Source organism: Crinia signifera, chromosome 4 (genome assembly GCF_055691185.1).
Source record: "Crinia signifera chromosome 4, ASM5569118v1, whole genome shotgun sequence".
NCBI lineage: Eukaryota > Metazoa > Chordata > Amphibia > Anura > Myobatrachidae > Crinia > Crinia signifera.
The window spans coordinates 120869473-120889000 of NC_139220.1; the positions used below are offsets into that span (position 1 = coordinate 120869473).

Below are 19528 nucleotides of genomic sequence, written 5' to 3' on the forward strand. Positions count from 1 at the left end.
CCAAGTTGGCAGTGTTCAACCTAAAGGATAATCTGTTGTATGTAAAAGCACTCAAGCATCATATGGGTTTTTTCCTCATGTGTCCTCGTGATAAATGCTACTGTATATTAACCCTCACTTACTGTAACTCTGGAAATGGCAATGAGAGAGGAAAAGAGAGTATATGTGTGTAGGTAATATACTGTATTGTCACATTGGCCCTTATTCTGATTGAGTCGGACAGCTCCATGTGCGGTCGGACGGCCGATGTTTGCGCAGGTGCAGAGGCGTATCTGCGCATGTGCGATCACCTCGCATGTCAGAACACAGCGTGAGGTCCGTGCAGAAAACGATCGTATGGAACCATCCGAGCAGGAGGTGGAGAGGGGTGTGAAGAGCTGTTTGGGCTCATTACCATATGTGTACGCCCCACGTTTCATGGGCGCTCCCATGAAAAATGCTGGACGTACGTATGGTAATGCGGCCATGACGCACGTGTGGAGGGCGGGCAGCTGACATAGCCCCCCTACCCCCTTTACCCGTGTGTGTATATATATATATATATATATATATATATATATATATAGTGTGTGTGTGTGTATGTATGTATAAGTTTGTGTGTGTGTGTATGTATATATATATATATATATATATATATATATATATATATATATACCTATACATACACATGCACATTACCCCCTCCTCTGAAAATAATCATTTGCCCCAGTATATTATTTATCACATTGTAAGTTTACACAACTTTTCTTGTTTGTATCATCTCCTGGATTGTTGCCTCTGGCATCTCCGCTATTTTCTGTATGTGTTGACTGAACTGATTCGTTTCCAAAACACCTGTTAAAAAGCATTACAATACTAAAGTTTTCCTTTGTTCATTTTATGTTTGCCAATTAGATTAGTTTGTCAGCATTTAGCACCAGTCATTCATCATGTCCGTAGCTCATGGAAATCACCTTTTCCTTATTTATGCCTTTATTCCTAATAAAATGGAGTAGAAATGGAGGATTATAGTGTAAATATTTGACTTGTATTAGCATCTGCCATAAGCCATCTAAAGGCTGTTTCTTTTACATTTAGGATGGGTGAAAGTGTGTACAAAAGTCCTTTGTGTCTTAGCTATGCTTTTCAGTGTGCATATCCATTCTTCTACTGCGTCTCCTGCTATGCAGTGTTCTTATTGCTTAGTTGCCTTGTCAGTGATTTGTCTCTTTGCACAATCAGTTCTTATGGCTTTTGTGATATTTGTTTCTCACCAGGCAAAGAGATTGCTCTGTGAAGAGCTGCAAATGATTAGGGAACAAGTCTAGGTATAGAAATATTCTAGAACTACAGTAGGTTTGGAATTTCGATTCACAATGTAAAATTGGTGGCTCTGAGGGATTAAAGTGTTTATAAAAAATAGTACTGTAACTTTCCAATGTTTTAATTTTTTTTCTATGGGCTATACCCTCAGGGCTGCCACTGCTCATAATACTGCGTGTCGCGCAGTATGAGCTGGTGATTTTGTCTGCCCAGCAGCTAACGCTGACCACAACATAAACATGGCTTGCATGTGGCCTCTTCACTTGATGGGTGACTAACTGCTGCTTATGCTGGCCACACATCAGACCAACTTTCATCCAACCATTTAACTAGTTTGATGGATGGAATAAAAACCTGGTACTGGATGGGAGCAAATGACAAAGAGCAATTTGCTCACAAACCCAGGAAAATGGATAAAAACATTCAGTGAAATCATTTAAATCAAACAGATACAACTACATTACTTATTTCCAGACTTTCGGAGCAAATTACTGAATTACAAATACATTTGCTCCCATCCAGTACCAGATTTTTTTATTCCTTCCAACCAACTAGTGGTTGGATGAAAGTTGGTCTGATGTGTGGTCAGCATTAGCCCCAATACCTGCTGATAAGTAGACATCGGTGGTGACATTTAATAGGATGAGAGATTCAGAAAGTGAGAGATTTCATAAGAAATCTCCATTATTTTTTTAATCGGCAATCATTTACACTGCAAAATCAAACTGGTTTTGCAGTGTAAATGATTCCTGCTTTAGAAAAACTGGAGATTTCTTACCAAATCGCTCACTTTCTGAATCTCTCATCCTATTAAATCCCCCCCCCCCGGCAGTTGCAATATAGGATTTTCCCTGACCACATTTTTTTTCGCACAATCACGTGAATTGGACGTTGATTGGACAATAATTGTTATCAATAATCGCAATATTTGCCCATTTGTATCCTCTGAAATGGCAACTGCGCTAATAGGACATACCCTTTAGTAAGATTACAGCTACAGTATGTGAGAGCTTGGACTTTGCCCTTTACCACTTGTTGAATATAGCAAAGTACTTTTATAGGGTTGGACTATATAGAAAATTATAGCGCATTTTATTTCGTGCTTTTCTGCTGTGTATTTTGCATTAAAGCTATACGCGTTCAATTGCTCTTGTTCCGGTTTCATTTACGGATTAACAGATTTTTTCAAGGTTGAACAAACCACTCTTAGAGGGTAACCTAATGGGACTTTTTTTTTTAAAATAAAGGTAAAGTTTGGCCTTTGATGTCTGCTGCTGTTAGTTGTGTGGTCAGGCCTGTGCTGATGATGTAGCGGTGAAGTAACTGAATAAGACGTGCTGTAACTATGTATGATTTATTTTGTTTTACTTAAATTCCCATTGACAAATCTATGAATACATTGTGCTGAAAGCAATGTAAACATGTTTCAGTTTGACAAATCTAGCTTGTGCAGGATAAAAGTCATACACTGTGTGCTCTAGTATAGTATTAGTTAAATGAGAGGTGATCATTTGAAACCATTCTAGAATTTGTAAACATATTATGGACGTTTGTGTGTGAACTAATGATTTGGGATTTGGCAGTGTTTTCTACCTGGTTGACATAATGTAAATATACGTGCAATCATGTAAATGTGATATTTGAGTGTTCTAGCCACTTTTCAAGCCAGTACACCCTAAGGCTTTATAATATCCATCTATTGTGGCTTTATAGACTTTTAAACGGGTATACTTTTAGTGTCATACCTCCTAACATTACAAATTGCCAGAGAGGGACAATTAAGGCTATATGAACAGATGCATTTTTTTTTATTTTCCCTAGTAGTCTTCATGGTAAAAATGAACATAAAAATCAATTTAAAGCACTAATGTGAAATACAGAAGTTAATGCAGAGCACTGAAATGCATTCTGATGCTCTGAGTGGGACCCGTGTGCAGTGGCGTTGCTGAGGTAATGGCATTTGTGTTGCAGACAATAGAACAGGGAAAGTGGTTGTTTCCTGAAGGATGGCAGCTATGCAGATACCAATACTCAACAAGTTTACGTATACTGTGAGAACTGGTAAACATTCTGCATTCACTTCCTATGATCATAACAAAATGTAGCATCCGGTAACAATGCCTTCTATCGTTGAACCTCTGCCACTTGCATTCATACAGAATAGCCGCACATAATATTTAGTCATCAGAAAGTAAATCTAAAAAAGCACAATCTGATTTTGCACAGACTTTTTTAGTTCAGGCAAGTCTTATCTCTCTAATTACATAGAAAGGATAGAAGGGGAGATGAACTCCTGCCGCGTTTTCAAGGCTACTGCATATACTGTATCATGATTCATTGCTGTTCTCAGAATGTTTCAAAATAGTTATCCTACAATACAATCCTATCATACAATGGCAATACAATACATACAATAATTACAAAACACCTGTTTTCAGAGGTTAACCACAAAAAATTTGCACAAAGGGACTGCAGCAGATACAGGATCTCTGATACTTACTGCAATCCCTCCATTCCCAATGGTAGCCAAAGACCCCCAGAGGTTTCTGTGGGGATCTGATTCTGCTAGATTAAATTATTTATTTATTAACAGTATCTTATTTAGCCCAGCAAATTCCATTGCTCTTTACAATTGGAAACAGTGATACAACAAACTGTGTATTTACAGACGGTTAAAAAGGTAGGAGGGCCCTGCTCGCAAGCTTACAATCTATACCTTCCACATAGCAAAGCATTCCAGTGTTTACCCCTGCCGCCTATGGGGTTATAATTTGCAATTTTAGCCAAGAGGGGGTTCCCCCGCAACTCACCACGGCAATGGCAGCCGCTTATGCATGGTCATCGTGTCAGCGCATGTCCAGGAGCCTCTGCAGCACATTGAGCATATCGCAGTGACGACCTATTCCTACGGTTGCTTGGTCTTCCATTTGCCATAATGTATGTGCTGTGCAATCTTGAGCGCTAACATTTCTCTAAGATCACATTGTAAATGTTGATAAACATCCCCCCAGACCAGCGGTTCCTAAACTTATTTGAATCACGGCACCCAGGAGTTTGAGACTCTTCTTCACGGCACCCCTACCCCTAAGCCAAATGTTTCATATTGAAAATTTAGAAACACAATATTAAATTAGGTAACTTGTGTTTAGATGTCATCCTTAGGTTCAATTATATGGTTACAGGATTAACTTTTGTTTGTCCATATATGTTTCTGGCCCTAGTTTTGCCTATTATATTGACAATACATAATTTGTATTGGTTCTGGTCCACCAACCAAGTGCACCCATGCAAGTGCACCCCATCAAGTGTCCCAGGGTACCCCAAGGTATCACGGCACACAGTTTGGAAACCACTGCCCTAGACTTGTTTTTAACATGAAGAGACGTTTATGTAAGTCAAAAAAATTAAGAAAATGTAAAAAGCTGACATTTGAGTATAATTTTGTATATCTCTGTAAGATTAATGTCAGTCTGCTTTGGGGGTCATTGTCCAACCTGTTGTTTTAGGCAGAAGCATTGAGACTTTCTCTGTCTGAAATCCATTAGCACACTGTCTGACCAGATAAGCGCAAACATCTCATACTCTTATGTGGCCATGTTGCTCAACAGTCGGATGTTCCTGTGTTGGTACTGCTTGGTTGGGTACAGTAGCTTTACATTTACAAGTTGCATACAAAGTAGCTTCCTAATAAGATACAGTTTTATTTTAACAAGAAAAGACTTAACTTCAGACAGATGATTGTAAAACAAGCTACACATGATGTTATAAATCATAGGTTTTGAACAGCTATAGGTTTTCTCATCCCTTAGATAAAAATTTCCTGCTTTAAAAAAAGAATACATTTTTAGCATCTAGTGATCCCTCTAGGACCACAGGAGGGCAGGGTGCTGGTGAAAAGGGGGTACTTTGAATGTGGCTGGCCAGGACCGCCGAAATCACTAATGTGGGTGGGCCTGCCTGCCGACGTTAGTAAGGTGTGCGATCCGCCCACTGATGCCACTAATGTGGGCGGGCACCCACACGCGTCCGCCTGCCCGCCGATGCCACTAATAGGGGTGGACAGGCCCGGCAGTTTTATCAGGAAGCCACAAAATGAGCAGGGCACATTTTGCTTGCACACTGCTAAAACAACCTAGAGTCATTACTAAGCAGCCATTTAACGGGGTTCGGGATTTAAGGTTTTGATTTTAAATGTTACTATCGTAATTTACAAATTTATACTTCTGTTAGCGAAATGCTCTGTTTGGTAAATACTTTGAGGGAAATTCAATTCTCCAACAGCCATTTCCGACGTAGGAAAGATTGCTGCAGGGCACTATTCAATACTGTCTTCACCGACAGCATTGAACAGAGGATATTGGCAGAACGAGCCCGACTTTACAAGCAGTCGGGCTCGTTCTGCCAAGAACGGCCAGGAATTGACAATATGCAGGGACTGGGTCACTACTGTCTAGCGAGTCCCGACAGTCCTGACTCAACATTGAATACCTCCCTTAAAATTTGGTTCTAAACTAGAAAAGACACATTTTAAAAATCTCTATTTTAATCATAATTTCGCTAACTCTATAATGTATGTTTGTTTTGTTCTTTGTGTGTATACATCTAATATTTTACTGTTTGTTCTTTTTCAGCCGTGCTATCAAGACAAATCAGGATCTGCTACCAGAAACTCCATGGATCCAAATTTTTTTCAATGATTTTTGGGGGACTTTACTTACTCACAGTGGCAGCCATAAATCCTACCGGCCACTATGCACTCTATCTTTTCGCCTTAACTACATTTTTGGAGGGCTGGAGCCCTGGAATTATCACCTAGTAAATATCCTGTTGCATTCGGCTGTTACAGGTCTCTTCACAAACCTCTGCAAAGTCTTCTTTGGAAGTGGATGCTGGACACTGTTCGCTGGGCTTCTCTTTGCTTCTCATCCAATCCATACAGAGGCTGTTGCCGGAATAGTGGGCCGGGCTGATGTAGGAGCTGGACTCTTCTTTATACTTTCATTACTATGCTACATAAAGCATTGCTCAACCCGGGGTTATTCTATCAGCAGCTGGGGCTGGATATTTTGTGCTGGACTTTCTGCAACGTGCAGCATGCTATGGAAGGAGCATGGAGTGACTGTGTTGGCAGTGTGTGCCATTTATGATATATTTGTGTTTCACAAACTAAAAATTAATGAGATTATTTCTGCTGTCCTTAAGGTGAGTGGAATTTCAGGTAGCTGGGTGTTTACAGATGTTTTAATAATCATGTGTTCTAGGACTTTCAGAATTGTAACAATGAAGATAAATATAAGAGAAAGAGGAACAAAAGGCAGATTAATTAAACTGGGTAAAGTCATAAAGTGGAAGGTGATAATGCACCAGCCAATCAGCTGTGTTTGAAAAATTATGGCTAGGCGTTGATTGGCTGGTGCTTTATCAACTTCCACTTTATCCCTTTACCATACTTAACCCCTTCCCGACACATGACGTATATATACGTCATGTGTCGGTTGCGGGGGAATCAAGCCAGCTCACGGAGTGAGCTGGCTTGAAAGAGAGCAGGTAATGGCTGTATATTACAGCCAGGCACCTGCTCTCACGGCCACGAGCGGCGAGTTCGCCGGTCGTGGCCGTTTAACCCTTTAAGCACCGCGGGCAAAGCGCCCGCAGTGCTTTAATAGCTGATCGGAGGGGGGGCGCCCCCCTCCGGCGCCGATGGGGGCCCCCCGCGGCGAGATCGGAGGGTGCAGATCGGTTGCCATGGTAGCCAGGGGTCTAATGTAGACCCCTGTGCTGGCCGTGTCAGTATTCCTATTACATCCTGCCTGAGGCAGGATGTAATAGAAAGTGCTGAAAATCACTATGTTCAGCCATAGAGCTCTATGGCTGAACCTAGTACAGGCGATCGCGCCCCCTAGTGGTCAAGTACACTAGGGGGCCTTGTAGTAAAAGTAAAAAAAAAAAAAAAAATAAGTTTAAAAATAAAAAAAAATATTAAAAGTTCAAATCACCCCCCTTTCCCCATTTCACAAATAAAAATAAATAAAAAATAAACATATTTGGTATCGCCGCGTTCCTAAAAGTCCGATCTATTAAAATATAACATTAGTTATCCCGCACGGTTAAAGGCGTAAACGGAAAATAATTCCAAACGCCAAAACTACGTTTTTTGGTCGCATCGCGTACCCAAAAAAAAATAACTAAAAGAGATCAGAAAGTCGCCCATATCCCATAATGGTATTAATTAAAAAGTACACTTCAGCCCGCAAAAAATGAGCCCTCACCCAGGTCCGTAGGTGGAAAAATAAAAAAGTTATAAGCCGCAGACCATGGCGACGCGACGCAAATTAAAAAAACCGTAAAAGTTGCTATTTTTTTTTTTTAGTTGTAAAACATAACGAAAACTATATAAGTTTGGTATCACCAGAATCGTAACGACCCATAGAATAAAGATAACCCATCATTTTAAACGAACTATGAACTCCAAAAAAAAACGTAACCAGCGCAAAATTGTGGAATGGCGTTTTTTTTTTTTTACCCCACATTGAATTATTTCCTGATTCCCCAGAATATTATACGGTATAGTAAATGGTACCATTACAAAGTACAACTTGTCCCGCAAAAAAAAAGCCCTCATGTGTCTATATAGCTGGAAAATTAAAAAAGTTACGCTTATTTGAACGCAAGGAGGAAAAAAAAAAAAAAAATAACAAAAAAGGCAATGTCGGGAAGGGGTTAATGCATCTGCCCCAGAGTATAATAATTATAGTAATTATTCACTTTTATATACTCATACTTAATTTGTAGAGTATCTCTCTGCAAATGAATAATTATAGAAATAATGAAAATGCTTACAATAATTAGCTCTTTTAAGCTTTACCTTAGTTAACTGATGCAAATTCATCAATAAATACATGAACATTCTCCACTTTCTTTTACAATATAGAAAACGGTTGAACCTCATGGACTAACTGTATGTGCACAGTTGGACGACGTTGCCTCAGTATATTGTTTCTGGCCAAAACCGATTTGCAGGTGCCCGCGGTTGCTAGCGGCATTGTGTGCTCAGTCGTGCGGCATGGACAGCCATGTCATATTGATAGCGACATCATGTATGCTAATAAAATACGGAACTGTGATCATTCCGTCATTCATTAACATTACTGATGTGTACCCGGGATGTCATATGTCGGCCTTGGGTACACATTCAGACCTGATCGCAGGACAAATTTGTTCTCAAAATGGGCAAAACCATGTGCACTGCAGGTGGGGCAGATGTAACGTGCAGAGAGAGTTATATTTCAGTGAGTTATTCTGTTTCTTTGCAGAGAAAATACTGGCTGCTTTATTTTTACACTGCAATTTAGATTTCAGTTTGAACCCACCCAAATCTAATCCACTCTGCACATGTTACATAGGATATTGCATTATAAGAAACATTGTATATTGTTGCTCGCCCCATAAAGCCAGAAATGTGCTCCTGGCTAAATCTGTCACTGAGAGAAAGCTTGAGATTATATTTTTCTATAAATATAAAGCTGTTGAGTGATAAAAATAAATGATGTCATCACATTGGTATTTAATGACAGTTGGTTTGAAGTGTGATCCCCCATGAGCCATCTCCAGCAGTTATTTCCCATACTCACATATTATACCACCTCATGATGGAAGCACAGAGAATCCTGAACAAAAACCTCTTACAGGGGGGAAAAACTGTAGGGAAGAAAAAGCGAAGTGCAGTAGAAGAGATGCAAAGAAAATATTGTAACGCTAAGCCGCCTCTCCGGAGAAGGGGGGCTGCCGCGATGCTACTGCTCCACTGCTGCCTTCCTGGTCCCCTCCACCTGCTGCCGGTTAGCCTAGGGCGCCGGTCCCTGTCGCGATGCCAGTGCATGCGCAGTACCTTCTTCGGTACTGCGCATACACTGGCTCCCAGCCTCTATGTGCTGCTTTTGCAGCAGCCCCTGAGGCATTTTTAGGGTCCCAGGTCTGGCGCATGCACAGTATCGTTCTCGTACTGCGCAGGACCCGGTTTTATAGGCTGCCACTCAGCAGCCCACTGGGAGGCGTCCCGGAGGGAGGGAACACCTCCTAATGGGACTGCCTTGGGTCCAACAGGAAGTCACTGCCAGTCACAATGAAGCCAGAGCACTCTAAAAGACTGCATCTAGTTTTACTTAGTCAGAGACCGTGGCATATTTTACCTGGGGGGGGGGGGGGGGGGGGGGCTGCAGCCCATAGGTAAAAACCACCAATGATGCTAAGTAATGCTAAGGTTAATCTATATAATAAAATCAAGTGCTTACAGGAGAGGCTGTCCAATAACTAGTAAGAGAGAAATCCATAGAGAAAGAGGATAAGAGGATATTGCAGCTCTGCTATAAACCTACAGTACTATAAGGGATCAGTTTTAGACTTCTGCAACCTTTATAAAATAGATTCTGGGGGAAAATTACTAAGATGTGTATTCTACTTCACATGTGATGTTGCTTTGGGCAACCAATCAGATCCTGTCTACTATCTTCTAGAGGGTGCTAAATAAATAAGAAGTAGATTCTGATTGGTTGCCCATAGCAACATCACATGTGAAGTAGAATACAAATCTTAGTAAATTTTCCCCTCTGGGTAAAACATTTTCAGTTGCAAATTAAAAAGTAGATGCAATTCTGACACTACAATGGCAGAACGCTTAAATAATTGCAGAGATGCACTAAGCCATTTTCAGTCTGAATGAGGACTTGAATTTAGCTGTAATTCTGTGTTCTCAGTTATTGGGGGTATTCCATCCGGGATTCCAACTGTCAGAACATCCCGACAGTTTGAATCCCGGGCCATTTTCTTATTTTCCAACTGTAACAGCCTGAATTTGTAGAAAAACGCTGCGGATTTGACAATCCACGGCCGTTTCCAGCAATACAGACTCTCCTCAATAGGGAGGTGGGTCTGTAGCAGGCGAGTCCCGGCCGGGATTGAATACTGAATTTCCGATATGTTCACTGTCACAAATATGAGCAGAGATTGAATATCCATCATAGGGTCTTGCGCTTTGTCTAATTGCCTATCTAATTTCACTCTGTTTAATGCAATTGAAACATTTCCCATAAAAATTGTATATATGTAATGAAGACAATTATTTAAGAGAATCTGACAAGTTTTATCTTAATCAAAATGAGAGATCCAGAAGTGGTAGGAGGTTGTCACAGCTACACTTACTCAGTTATTTCAGCTTCTCTGCAAAAATAAGCTCTGCTAGTGTTGGGCATCTTTGATCACAAATATTATATGTGTTACATGTTTATATCCGTGCAAATGATTCTTTATACAAGTGGTCCCATACTTTGTCCTCAAAATGAATCAGTCCAGTCTTCTGGTGAATCCTGGTTGCATCATGTTGTAACTAAGGCATTTTTTAGTATCGAGACACCCGAGGCTCGCAGAGTCTTTTGAGACCTGGTGCACTGAGTGCGGCTGTTTGGAGCCACTGCAGCAATACTATATGAGGACACAGTGTTGCCCATAAGTGGTCTGAGTGCTCTCTGGTGTCATCATTGAAGGTGGTTTTTGTTCAATGATAGGTGCTGGTGCTGTAATTTCGGTCATTTTGTAAGGAGCTGGCTATTCGCTCACAATGGTTTCGGGGGCAGTCCATATCCCCAAGACCCTTTTAGTGATGAAATGGGTGTTCAGTCCTTAAAGCCTGTCCTAGTAATCTATGTTTAATAAAGCTTTACTTTTTAAATTGAATTCCTGATTTGAATTACTCTTAGGTGTATAATGTAGTGTTTGTTTTTGGGCTAGCATCTTTCACCCCTTTACCCTTACTTCTGACATTACTAGTAACAATCATACTCCAGTTTGAATTGTTTTCATAACACTGTAGGAGAAAGCTTGTATATCTCTGAATGGCTTATTTTTTTAATTATTATTTTCTGGGCTTTCTTCTTCTATATCCTAGCTGTATCTTTAGTATTCCCTCTTTCCAGCCAGCCTTTCAGTCTTTTGGATCATTACATGTTTTTCTCAGCCTGCCCAGAGCCAAAATACAATTCTAACATCTGGCTAGACATATTAGTTTGAGTAGTCACTGCACATTACACAGCATAGGCTAAATATATTGCTGTTATACTTTTTATGTTTTCAACCCGTGTGTTCCATTCTTCCTTTTCAAAATTGAGAAATTAGGTGAAAAATGTTTTGGCTTCATTGCTTTTATGTGTCTGGTACATAAGAGTTAGATGAGTAATGACAGTACCTGCTGTGCATTAATGACTTTGTGTCATCAGTCTCCGAGTATCACTTGGTAGCAGGGTTGATGTGCCCTTGGTTTTTGTAATTTGTTGTATCCAAAGCTGTGCATTACCCAGATGGTTATTGCATGCTTGGTCGGTTTGATTATTACCGTCATCCACTGAAAGGCAATATGACTCTCTGTCAGTGTGTACCTATATCCATGCAGGTATATGATGTAAATATAATTCCATGTGTATATGTACTCCTTACTCTGTGCAGCTCTGCAGGAGAATTTTATAATATCAATCATAATAAGTAAGTCCAAATGTTTTAATTACTGGGAAGCAAGTGGACAGAACACTACATGTGATAACTTGCATGGATACTTTAATCTAAAGCTGGCCATACATCTACAGATTGATTGTCAGATCTGGCTGGTTGGAACAAACACCTGGTAATATCTGAATGACAGTTTGTCAGTTTTCCAGCATTTTGAAGGAAACGGTCAAGTGTCTTTTGCTCTGCTCCATGACCAGGTTTTGTTCCAACCAGCCAGATCAGACAATAAATCTGTAGATGTATGGCCAGCTATACAGCACTAATATTAAATAGATTTTTAAACATCCTATAGGGCCTGCTTCAAAGTCACCACAAGCTCGGACAGCTGCGGCAGCCAGACAAAGCAACATTCAGCAAAATGTATACGGTAATCCTATATCCATGGCTTCCTATGTGCCACCACGCTGTCTTTCTGTCTGCAGCTGCAACCATCATTTTTAATATTAGAATTTATACATCACCCCAGTGTTTCCCAAGCTGGGCTGCTAGTACCCCTGGGGGTACTCTGCCAACTGGTTGGGGGTACTTAAAAATAATATTGGTAATGGCGGAAGAAGTCTTCCATTGCCATGGAGATGGACCACGTTGCCTCACTTCTGGACAGTAGCGAAACAGTGTTTATGTTAATATATTGGTCACAACTTGTGGACTATTTATGATTATGATAACTGGGATGTAGGTGGCTTTGCTTGAGGCCTGTATTCAGATAGTTACTTGTAGAATAACAAATCTATTGCTCCTATTTATTATCCAATGCACCTTTAACACAGTGCACTTTTGGTGTGTGTGCAGAAGTTAATTGATGTGAACAGGGTTACCGGTCTTCTAGTCAGATAAAGATATTCCAGGCATACTGTAATTGCTCCTGTGTCTAATTGCGGAGTAAGTATATCAAGTCTTTATTAGTGGTATGTTGTAACAAATGGTTTCAAGGCATGACTTTTTTAGAGAAGACCCCCCCCCCCCCCCCCCAAAAAAAAAAAAAATCTGCCATAGAGCAAACACTAAAAGGTTGTAGGGTGAATAAAATGATTTATAATTAAGATACTATATAGGAATGTACAGCTGTCTACCTTTTCTAATGTAATGTGTTAGAGTTCAAAGGCTTGCACTTTGTCACAAATCCCTTGTGTAGATATTAGGATTGATAGTGTAGCGTGAACTAAGGCATGTATTGCTAATTTATTTGTAGCTCAGTGCAGACAAGCGGTGCTTTGGGGAAAGCTGCTGCATGATATCTTGTACCGTGTTGCTAATACAAAGTTTGATGTGATGGTTTAGGTTGGTATGGCGTCCATTCTTGAAATTCCTCAGCATTTTCTTGTACATTTACAAAGGCTATGAAATACCCATTTAGTTCATGGTACTAGGTAAGTTTTTTCTCTCGCTCATAAAGTTTTTCTTTGTGTTAGTGTTTTTCTGCACACTGGGGAAAGTTGTAGGAATTACCCATTTGGGCGGGACTTGCCAGAGACATGTCTGTGACAGTCCAGCGGCCTATCCAATTAGCTATCATGCATCTGATTTTACACAGTGCTGGGTGCAGGCTCTCAGTCACTACATGAGATGGCCACATGCAAGGTGATCGTACATCCTGGTTTGTGCCATTGTGTACAATTCTGTCACATAAAAACATTTTAACAATACAGGAAGGCATTATCCACTTGTACATGTTTAATTTTATTGTAGCCTTAAATAAGTATGATCTCCCAATGTGGCCCTCTGACCAGGATGTCTTAAGAGAGGACCCATGGCCCCTCTGTGGGCCCTCTCTTCTCTAAGCACCGTAGACTCTGTGCATGCGCAGGTCTCCAGACACATGGCACCTGCCTGGTTCCCGGAGACACATCTGTACTTTACATGTGCAAATCATCAAGTAAATAGTAGCCATGCCATTTTCTGAGTGATTTCTCTGGCATCAACAGCACCAACGCAGGACTCGGGAGGGTTAAGTACTTAAATATTTGTACAGTGTTGGCCCTCCTGGATTAAGGTGCCCATGTGCTCTGCACTTGTTATAGAAACATCCATTCCTCTGACAGAAAAGATTGTGCACCCCTTCTTACACCCTCACGCTCATGGTCAGGTATAGTTAAGATATTTCCTTAACCACTGATTGCATTAGTTGTCGATCTTTTCTTTTTGTAATGGGGAAATGATAATCTCCTACAACAGTGGTTCCTCGGTCCTTAACCCCTTCCCGACATTTGACGTACATTTACGTCATGGCCGGGATGTACTTCCCGACACATGGCATAAATGTACGTCATGACTTTAAACTGTCACTGCGTCTAGAGACGCAGTGACAGAGGGACGATGTCTGCTGTCCCTGACAGCAGACATGTCCCTGCATGCCCAGGGGGGGCTGCGATGCCGCCCCCCCGTCGGCGATCGCTGTGATTGGCTGTTCAGTGTGAACAGCCATTCACAGCGTTTTCCTGTGTTACCAGCGAATCAGACGCTCGGTAACACAGGTGTCAATCACCGCCGGGCGTCAGGGGGCATGAGGGGGTCATCGATGACACCTCACCCCACCCTCACCCCACCTGCCCCCAAGGCTGTGATTGGTCCGTGGGACCCACGGACCAATCACAGCCAAGGCGCGACATTTTAACTACCGGTGACTGCGCTGCAGACGCCATTCCGGTCTGGAATAGCGTGCAGAGCGGTCACCGTGCCTATCTGCCGTGATACTGACCTGATCCTTGCTAATACTTACCTGATCCTTACAAATACCTTACCTGATCACCTGATCACTGCTTGTAGCGTGCTGGACGCTTCCTGGATCTGACTTCTTGGGACTTCCTGCTGCTGCTGCAGTGTGATAGAGAGATAGAGAGATAGAGAGAGATAGAGAGATAGTGACAGAGAGAGCTATATTTTGTGTCTGCTACCCCCCCTTTTTGGGGGTGCAGGTTTTTTTTATATATAAATAACTGTCAGTGCTGCTGCTGCAGTGTCATAGAGTGATAGATAGTGATAGATAGTGATAGATAGTGATAGATAGTGAGAGATAGAGAGATTTGTGTCTGCTACCCCCCCTTTTTGGGGGTGCAGGTTTTTTTTATATATATAACTGTCAGTGCTGCTGCTGCAGTGTCATAGAGTGATAGATAATGATAGATAGTGAGAGATAGAGAGATAGAGAGAGATAGTGACAGAGAGTGATAGAGAGTGTATATTTTGTGTCTGCTACCCCCCCTTTTTGGGGGTGCAGGTTTTTTTTTATACATATAACTGTCAGTGCTGCTGCTGCAGTGTCCTAGAGTGATAGATAGTGATAGATAGTGATAGATAGTGAGAGATAGAGAGAGATAGTGACAGAGAGTGATAGAGAGTGTATATTTTGTGTCTGCTACCCCCCCTTTTGTGCTGATCAGTATATCTGTGCTGATCAGCAACTTTTTGGGGGCGCAGGGTTTTTTTTTTTATATATACCTGTCAGTTGCTGCCAGTTGCACTGTCAGTTGCACCAAAGGTTGTGCACCTGCTGCCCCTCACTGGTAATCAGTGTTGCATCACTGATCAACTTTTTTTTTTTTTGAGAGTGCTGTGGGGTCTTTTTTTAATTTTTTTTTTACACACACTGTGATTTTGTGGGTGTCCTGTGGCCACTGTGCGCTGATCAGTGACGTACATCACTGATCAGCTTTTTCGGCACAGGGTTGATCTATTTTTTTTTTTTTATCAAATTCCTGTTGCCTTTGAGCGCTGTTCAGTGACGGACGTTACTGACCAACATCTGTGCTCAATTTTTGGCGCAGGACCTTTTTTTTTTTAACCCCTTTTTTTTTTTTTTTATTATTGGGATCAAATTCCTGTATAAAATATTTTTTTTTTTTCTGCACTACATACACACTACACACTACATACCCCCCGGGTTGAAATAAAGTTTGTACCCCCCCCTACACTATACACGTGTTGAAACATTTCACTACCAGTAACACAAAAATAAAAATGGCATCCCAAATGTCATCCCAAATGTCATCCCAGTCATCCAGAAGAATGTATTCAGCGGAGGAGGCATATGCCATGATTGCCTCTGACTCTGACACAGCCAGTGATGCAAGCGGGGAATTTGAAGGATTTGTCTTAAGCTCCTCTTCCTCCTCTGGTGATGAGGGACCCCCTCAAAGACGCCCCCGTAGAGCAGCTGAGACCCCCCCAATAATTGATCTCGTATGGACCCCACCACCAGACAATTTTGAGCCCCAGGTTCCTGAGTTTTTGGCCATGCCAGGAATCCAATTTGATTCCACAGGTCTCAGAGAAATTGACTTTTTCAAATTATTTTTCTCTGATGATTTTATAAATTTAATGGTGGACCAAACTAATTTATATGCCCAGCAGTTTATTGCTCAAAACCCCACGTCATCATTTGCTAGGTGGACCCCTGTAGATGCAGTAGAGATGATGACGTTTTGGGGTCTGGTGTTTCATATGGGCATAGTAAAAAAGCCAGAAATTAGGCAATATTGGAGTACAGATGTTCTGTACAGCACCCCACTTTACCGTATGGCCATGACCCGGACTCGTTTTGAGTTAATCCTTAAATTTTTGCATTACAACGATAATGCACAGTGCCCACCCAGAGATGATCCCACCTTTGACCGGCTATTCAAAGTCAGGCCGGTCATTGATCATTTCAGTGCCAAATTTGCAGAGATGTACATCCCTGAAAAATTTATTTGTATTGACGAGTCCCTTATACATTTTAAAGGAAGGGTTAAATTCCGCCAGTACCTTCCCAGTAAGAGGGCAAGGTATAGCATAAAAATGTATAAGCTGTGTGAAAGCACCTCAGGGTACACCCACAGGTTTAGGGTATATGAAGGGAAGGATTCAAGAATTGAACCGCCAGAATGCCCCCCCTCCCTCGTAGGTGTTAGTGGAAAAATTGTCTGGGATTTAGTGCACCCCTTCCTGGATTAAGGTTATCACCTCTATGTGGATAACTTTTACACCAGCATCCCCCTGTTTAAGGCCCTTGGTTCAAGAGGTACAGCAGCTTGCGGTACTGTGCGCAAGAACCAAAGAGGCCTCCCAAAAACGCACATTGCCCAAGTAATGAGAAGGGGTGAAAGCAGGGGAATATGCACCGAAAATATGTTGTTGGTCAAATATAAGGACAAGAGGGATGTCCTTATACTGACAACAATTCACGGAGACAGTACCACCTCCGTCCCTGTACGAGGTACCAGTACCCACACCTCCAAACCTAATTGTATCCTGGATTACAATAGGTACATGGGCGGAGTGGATCTTTCAGATCAGGTACTGAAGCCGTACAGTGCCCTGCGGAAAACAAAAATCTGGTACAAGAAGCTGGCCGTGTATATCATCCAGATGGCACTGTATAACGCTTACGTGCTATTCCGTTCTACCGGCCAGAGGGGGACATTTATGAACTTTCAAGAGGAAGTCATAAAGGGCCTAGTATTTGGGAACCAGCAGGCAGAGGGCCCCAGTACTTCTAGTACTGGCCCCCGTATTGTACCAGGGCAGCATTTTCCTGATGAAATCCCCTCCACTGGAAAAAAGGGCAGGACACAAAAAAGGTGCAAAGTTTGCTATAAAAAGGGAATAAGAAAGCAAACTATTTTCCAGTGTGACACTTGCCCCGACAAACCCGGCCTATGTATAAAGGAGTGTTTTAAAATATACCACACATCTATGGATTATTAGGTTCATAATTTCACCGTGCTTCGGGGGTCTTGCTAATGCCACATAGCACCCACCATTCATTCCACCAGAATCTGAGCCGCAAAATCCAAAAATCACTCCTTCCCTTCTGAGTCCTGCCATGCACCCAACTGGTATTTTTCGGTCACATGTGAGGCATTGCCGTACTCGGGAGAAATTGGGGCACAGATTTTGGGGTGCTTTTTCTCCTTCATACCTTCTGAAAATGAAAAATTTAGAGCCAGAACTGCATTTTTGTGTAAAAAAATGTAATTTTTAATTTTCACTGCCCAGTTGTATCAAAATTGGTGAAACCCCTGGGGGTTTGAAATGTACACTATACCCCTAGATGAATTCCCTGAGGGGTGTAGTTTGCAAAATGGGGTCACTTGTGGGGGGGTTCCACTGTATTGGTGCTTTGGGGGTCTTGCTAATGCGACATAGCACCCACCAACATTCCACCAGAATTTGTGCTGCAAAATCCAAATATCACTCCTTCCCTTCTGAGTCCTGCCACTTTTTGGTCACACATGAGGCATTGCCGTACTCGGGAGAAATTGGGGCACAGATTTTGGGGTGCTTTTTCTCCTTCATACCTTCTGAAAATGAAAAATTTTGAGCCAGAACTGCATTTTTGTGTAAAAAATTTAATTTTTCATTTTCACTGCCCAGTTGTATCAAAATTGGTGAAACCCCTGGGGGTTTGAAATGTACACTATACCCCTAGATGAATTCCCTGAGGGGTGTATTTTGCAAAATGGGGTCACTTGTGGGGGGGTTCCACTGTATTGGTGCTTTGGGGGTCTTGCTAATGCGACATAGCACCCACCAACATTCCACCAGAATTTGTGCTGCAAAATCCAAATATCACTCCTTCCCTTCTGAGTCCTGCCACTTTTTGGTCACACATGAGGCATTGCCGTACTCGGGAGAAATTGGGGCACAGATTTTGGGGTGCTTTTTCTCCTTCATACCTTCTGAAAATGAACAATTTTGAGCCAGAACTGCATTTTTGTGTAAAAAAATTTAATTTTTCATTTTCACTGCCCAGTTGTATCAAAATTGGTGAAACCCCTGGGGGTTTGAAATGTACACTATACCCCTAGATGAATTCCCTGAGGGGTGTAGTTTGCAAAATGGGGTCACTTGTGGGGGGGTTCCACTGTATTGGTGCTTTGGGGGTCTTGCTAATGCGACATAGCACCCACCAACATTCCACCACCAAAAATCACTCCTTCCCTTCTGAGTCCTGCCATGCACCCAACTGGTATTTTTTGGTCACATATGAGGCATTGCCATACTCGGGAGAAATTGGGGCACAGATTTTGGGGTGCTTTTTCTCCTTCATACCTTCTGAAAATGAAACATTTTGAGCCAGAACTGCATTTTTGTGTAAAAAAATGTAATTTTTCATTTTTACTGCCCAGTTGTATCAAAATTGGTGAAACCCCTGGGGGTTTGAAATGTACACTATACCCCTAGATGAATTCCCTGAGGGGTGTAGTTTGCAAAATGGGGTCACTTGTGGGGGGGTTCCACTGTATTGGTGCTTGGGGGGTCTTGCTAATGCAACATAGCACCCACCAACATTCCACCAGAATCTGAGCTGCAAAATCCAAAAATCACTCCTTCCTTTCTGAGTCCTGCCATGCACCCAAATGGTATTTTTTGGTCACATGTGAGGCATTGCCGTACTCGGGAGAAATTGGGGCACAGATTTTGGGGTGCTTTGTCTCCTTCATTCCTTGTGAAAATGAAAAATTTTGAGCCAGAACTGCATTTTTGTGTAAAAAATGTAATTTTGCATTTGCACAGCCCAGTTGTATCAAAATTGGTGAAACCCCTGGGGGTTTGAAATGTACACTATACCCCTAGATGAATTCCCTGAGGGGTGTAGTTTGCAAAATGGGGTCACTTGTGGGGGGGGTTCCACTGTATTGGTGCTTGGGGGGTCTTGCTAATGCGACATAGCACCCTCCAAAATTCCACC

General features: G+C 41.8%; 1 protein-coding gene across 2 annotated transcripts in view; it reads left to right on the forward strand.

The window, feature by feature from the left end:
• The window catches only part of TMTC2 (transmembrane O-mannosyltransferase targeting cadherins 2), a 250967-nt gene that overhangs the window by 82511 nt on the left and 148928 nt on the right, over positions 1-19528 (forward strand). Inside the window, exon 2 of one of the 2 annotated variants that reach the window (XM_083182341.1) lies at positions 5934-6504. The exons of the other annotated variant lie outside the window; for it this stretch is intronic. Coding sequence (XP_083038467.1) covers positions 5934-6504 — 571 coding nt within the window. The remainder of the gene's footprint in view (positions 1-5933; positions 6505-19528) is intronic. 2 annotated transcript variants of the gene reach the window in all.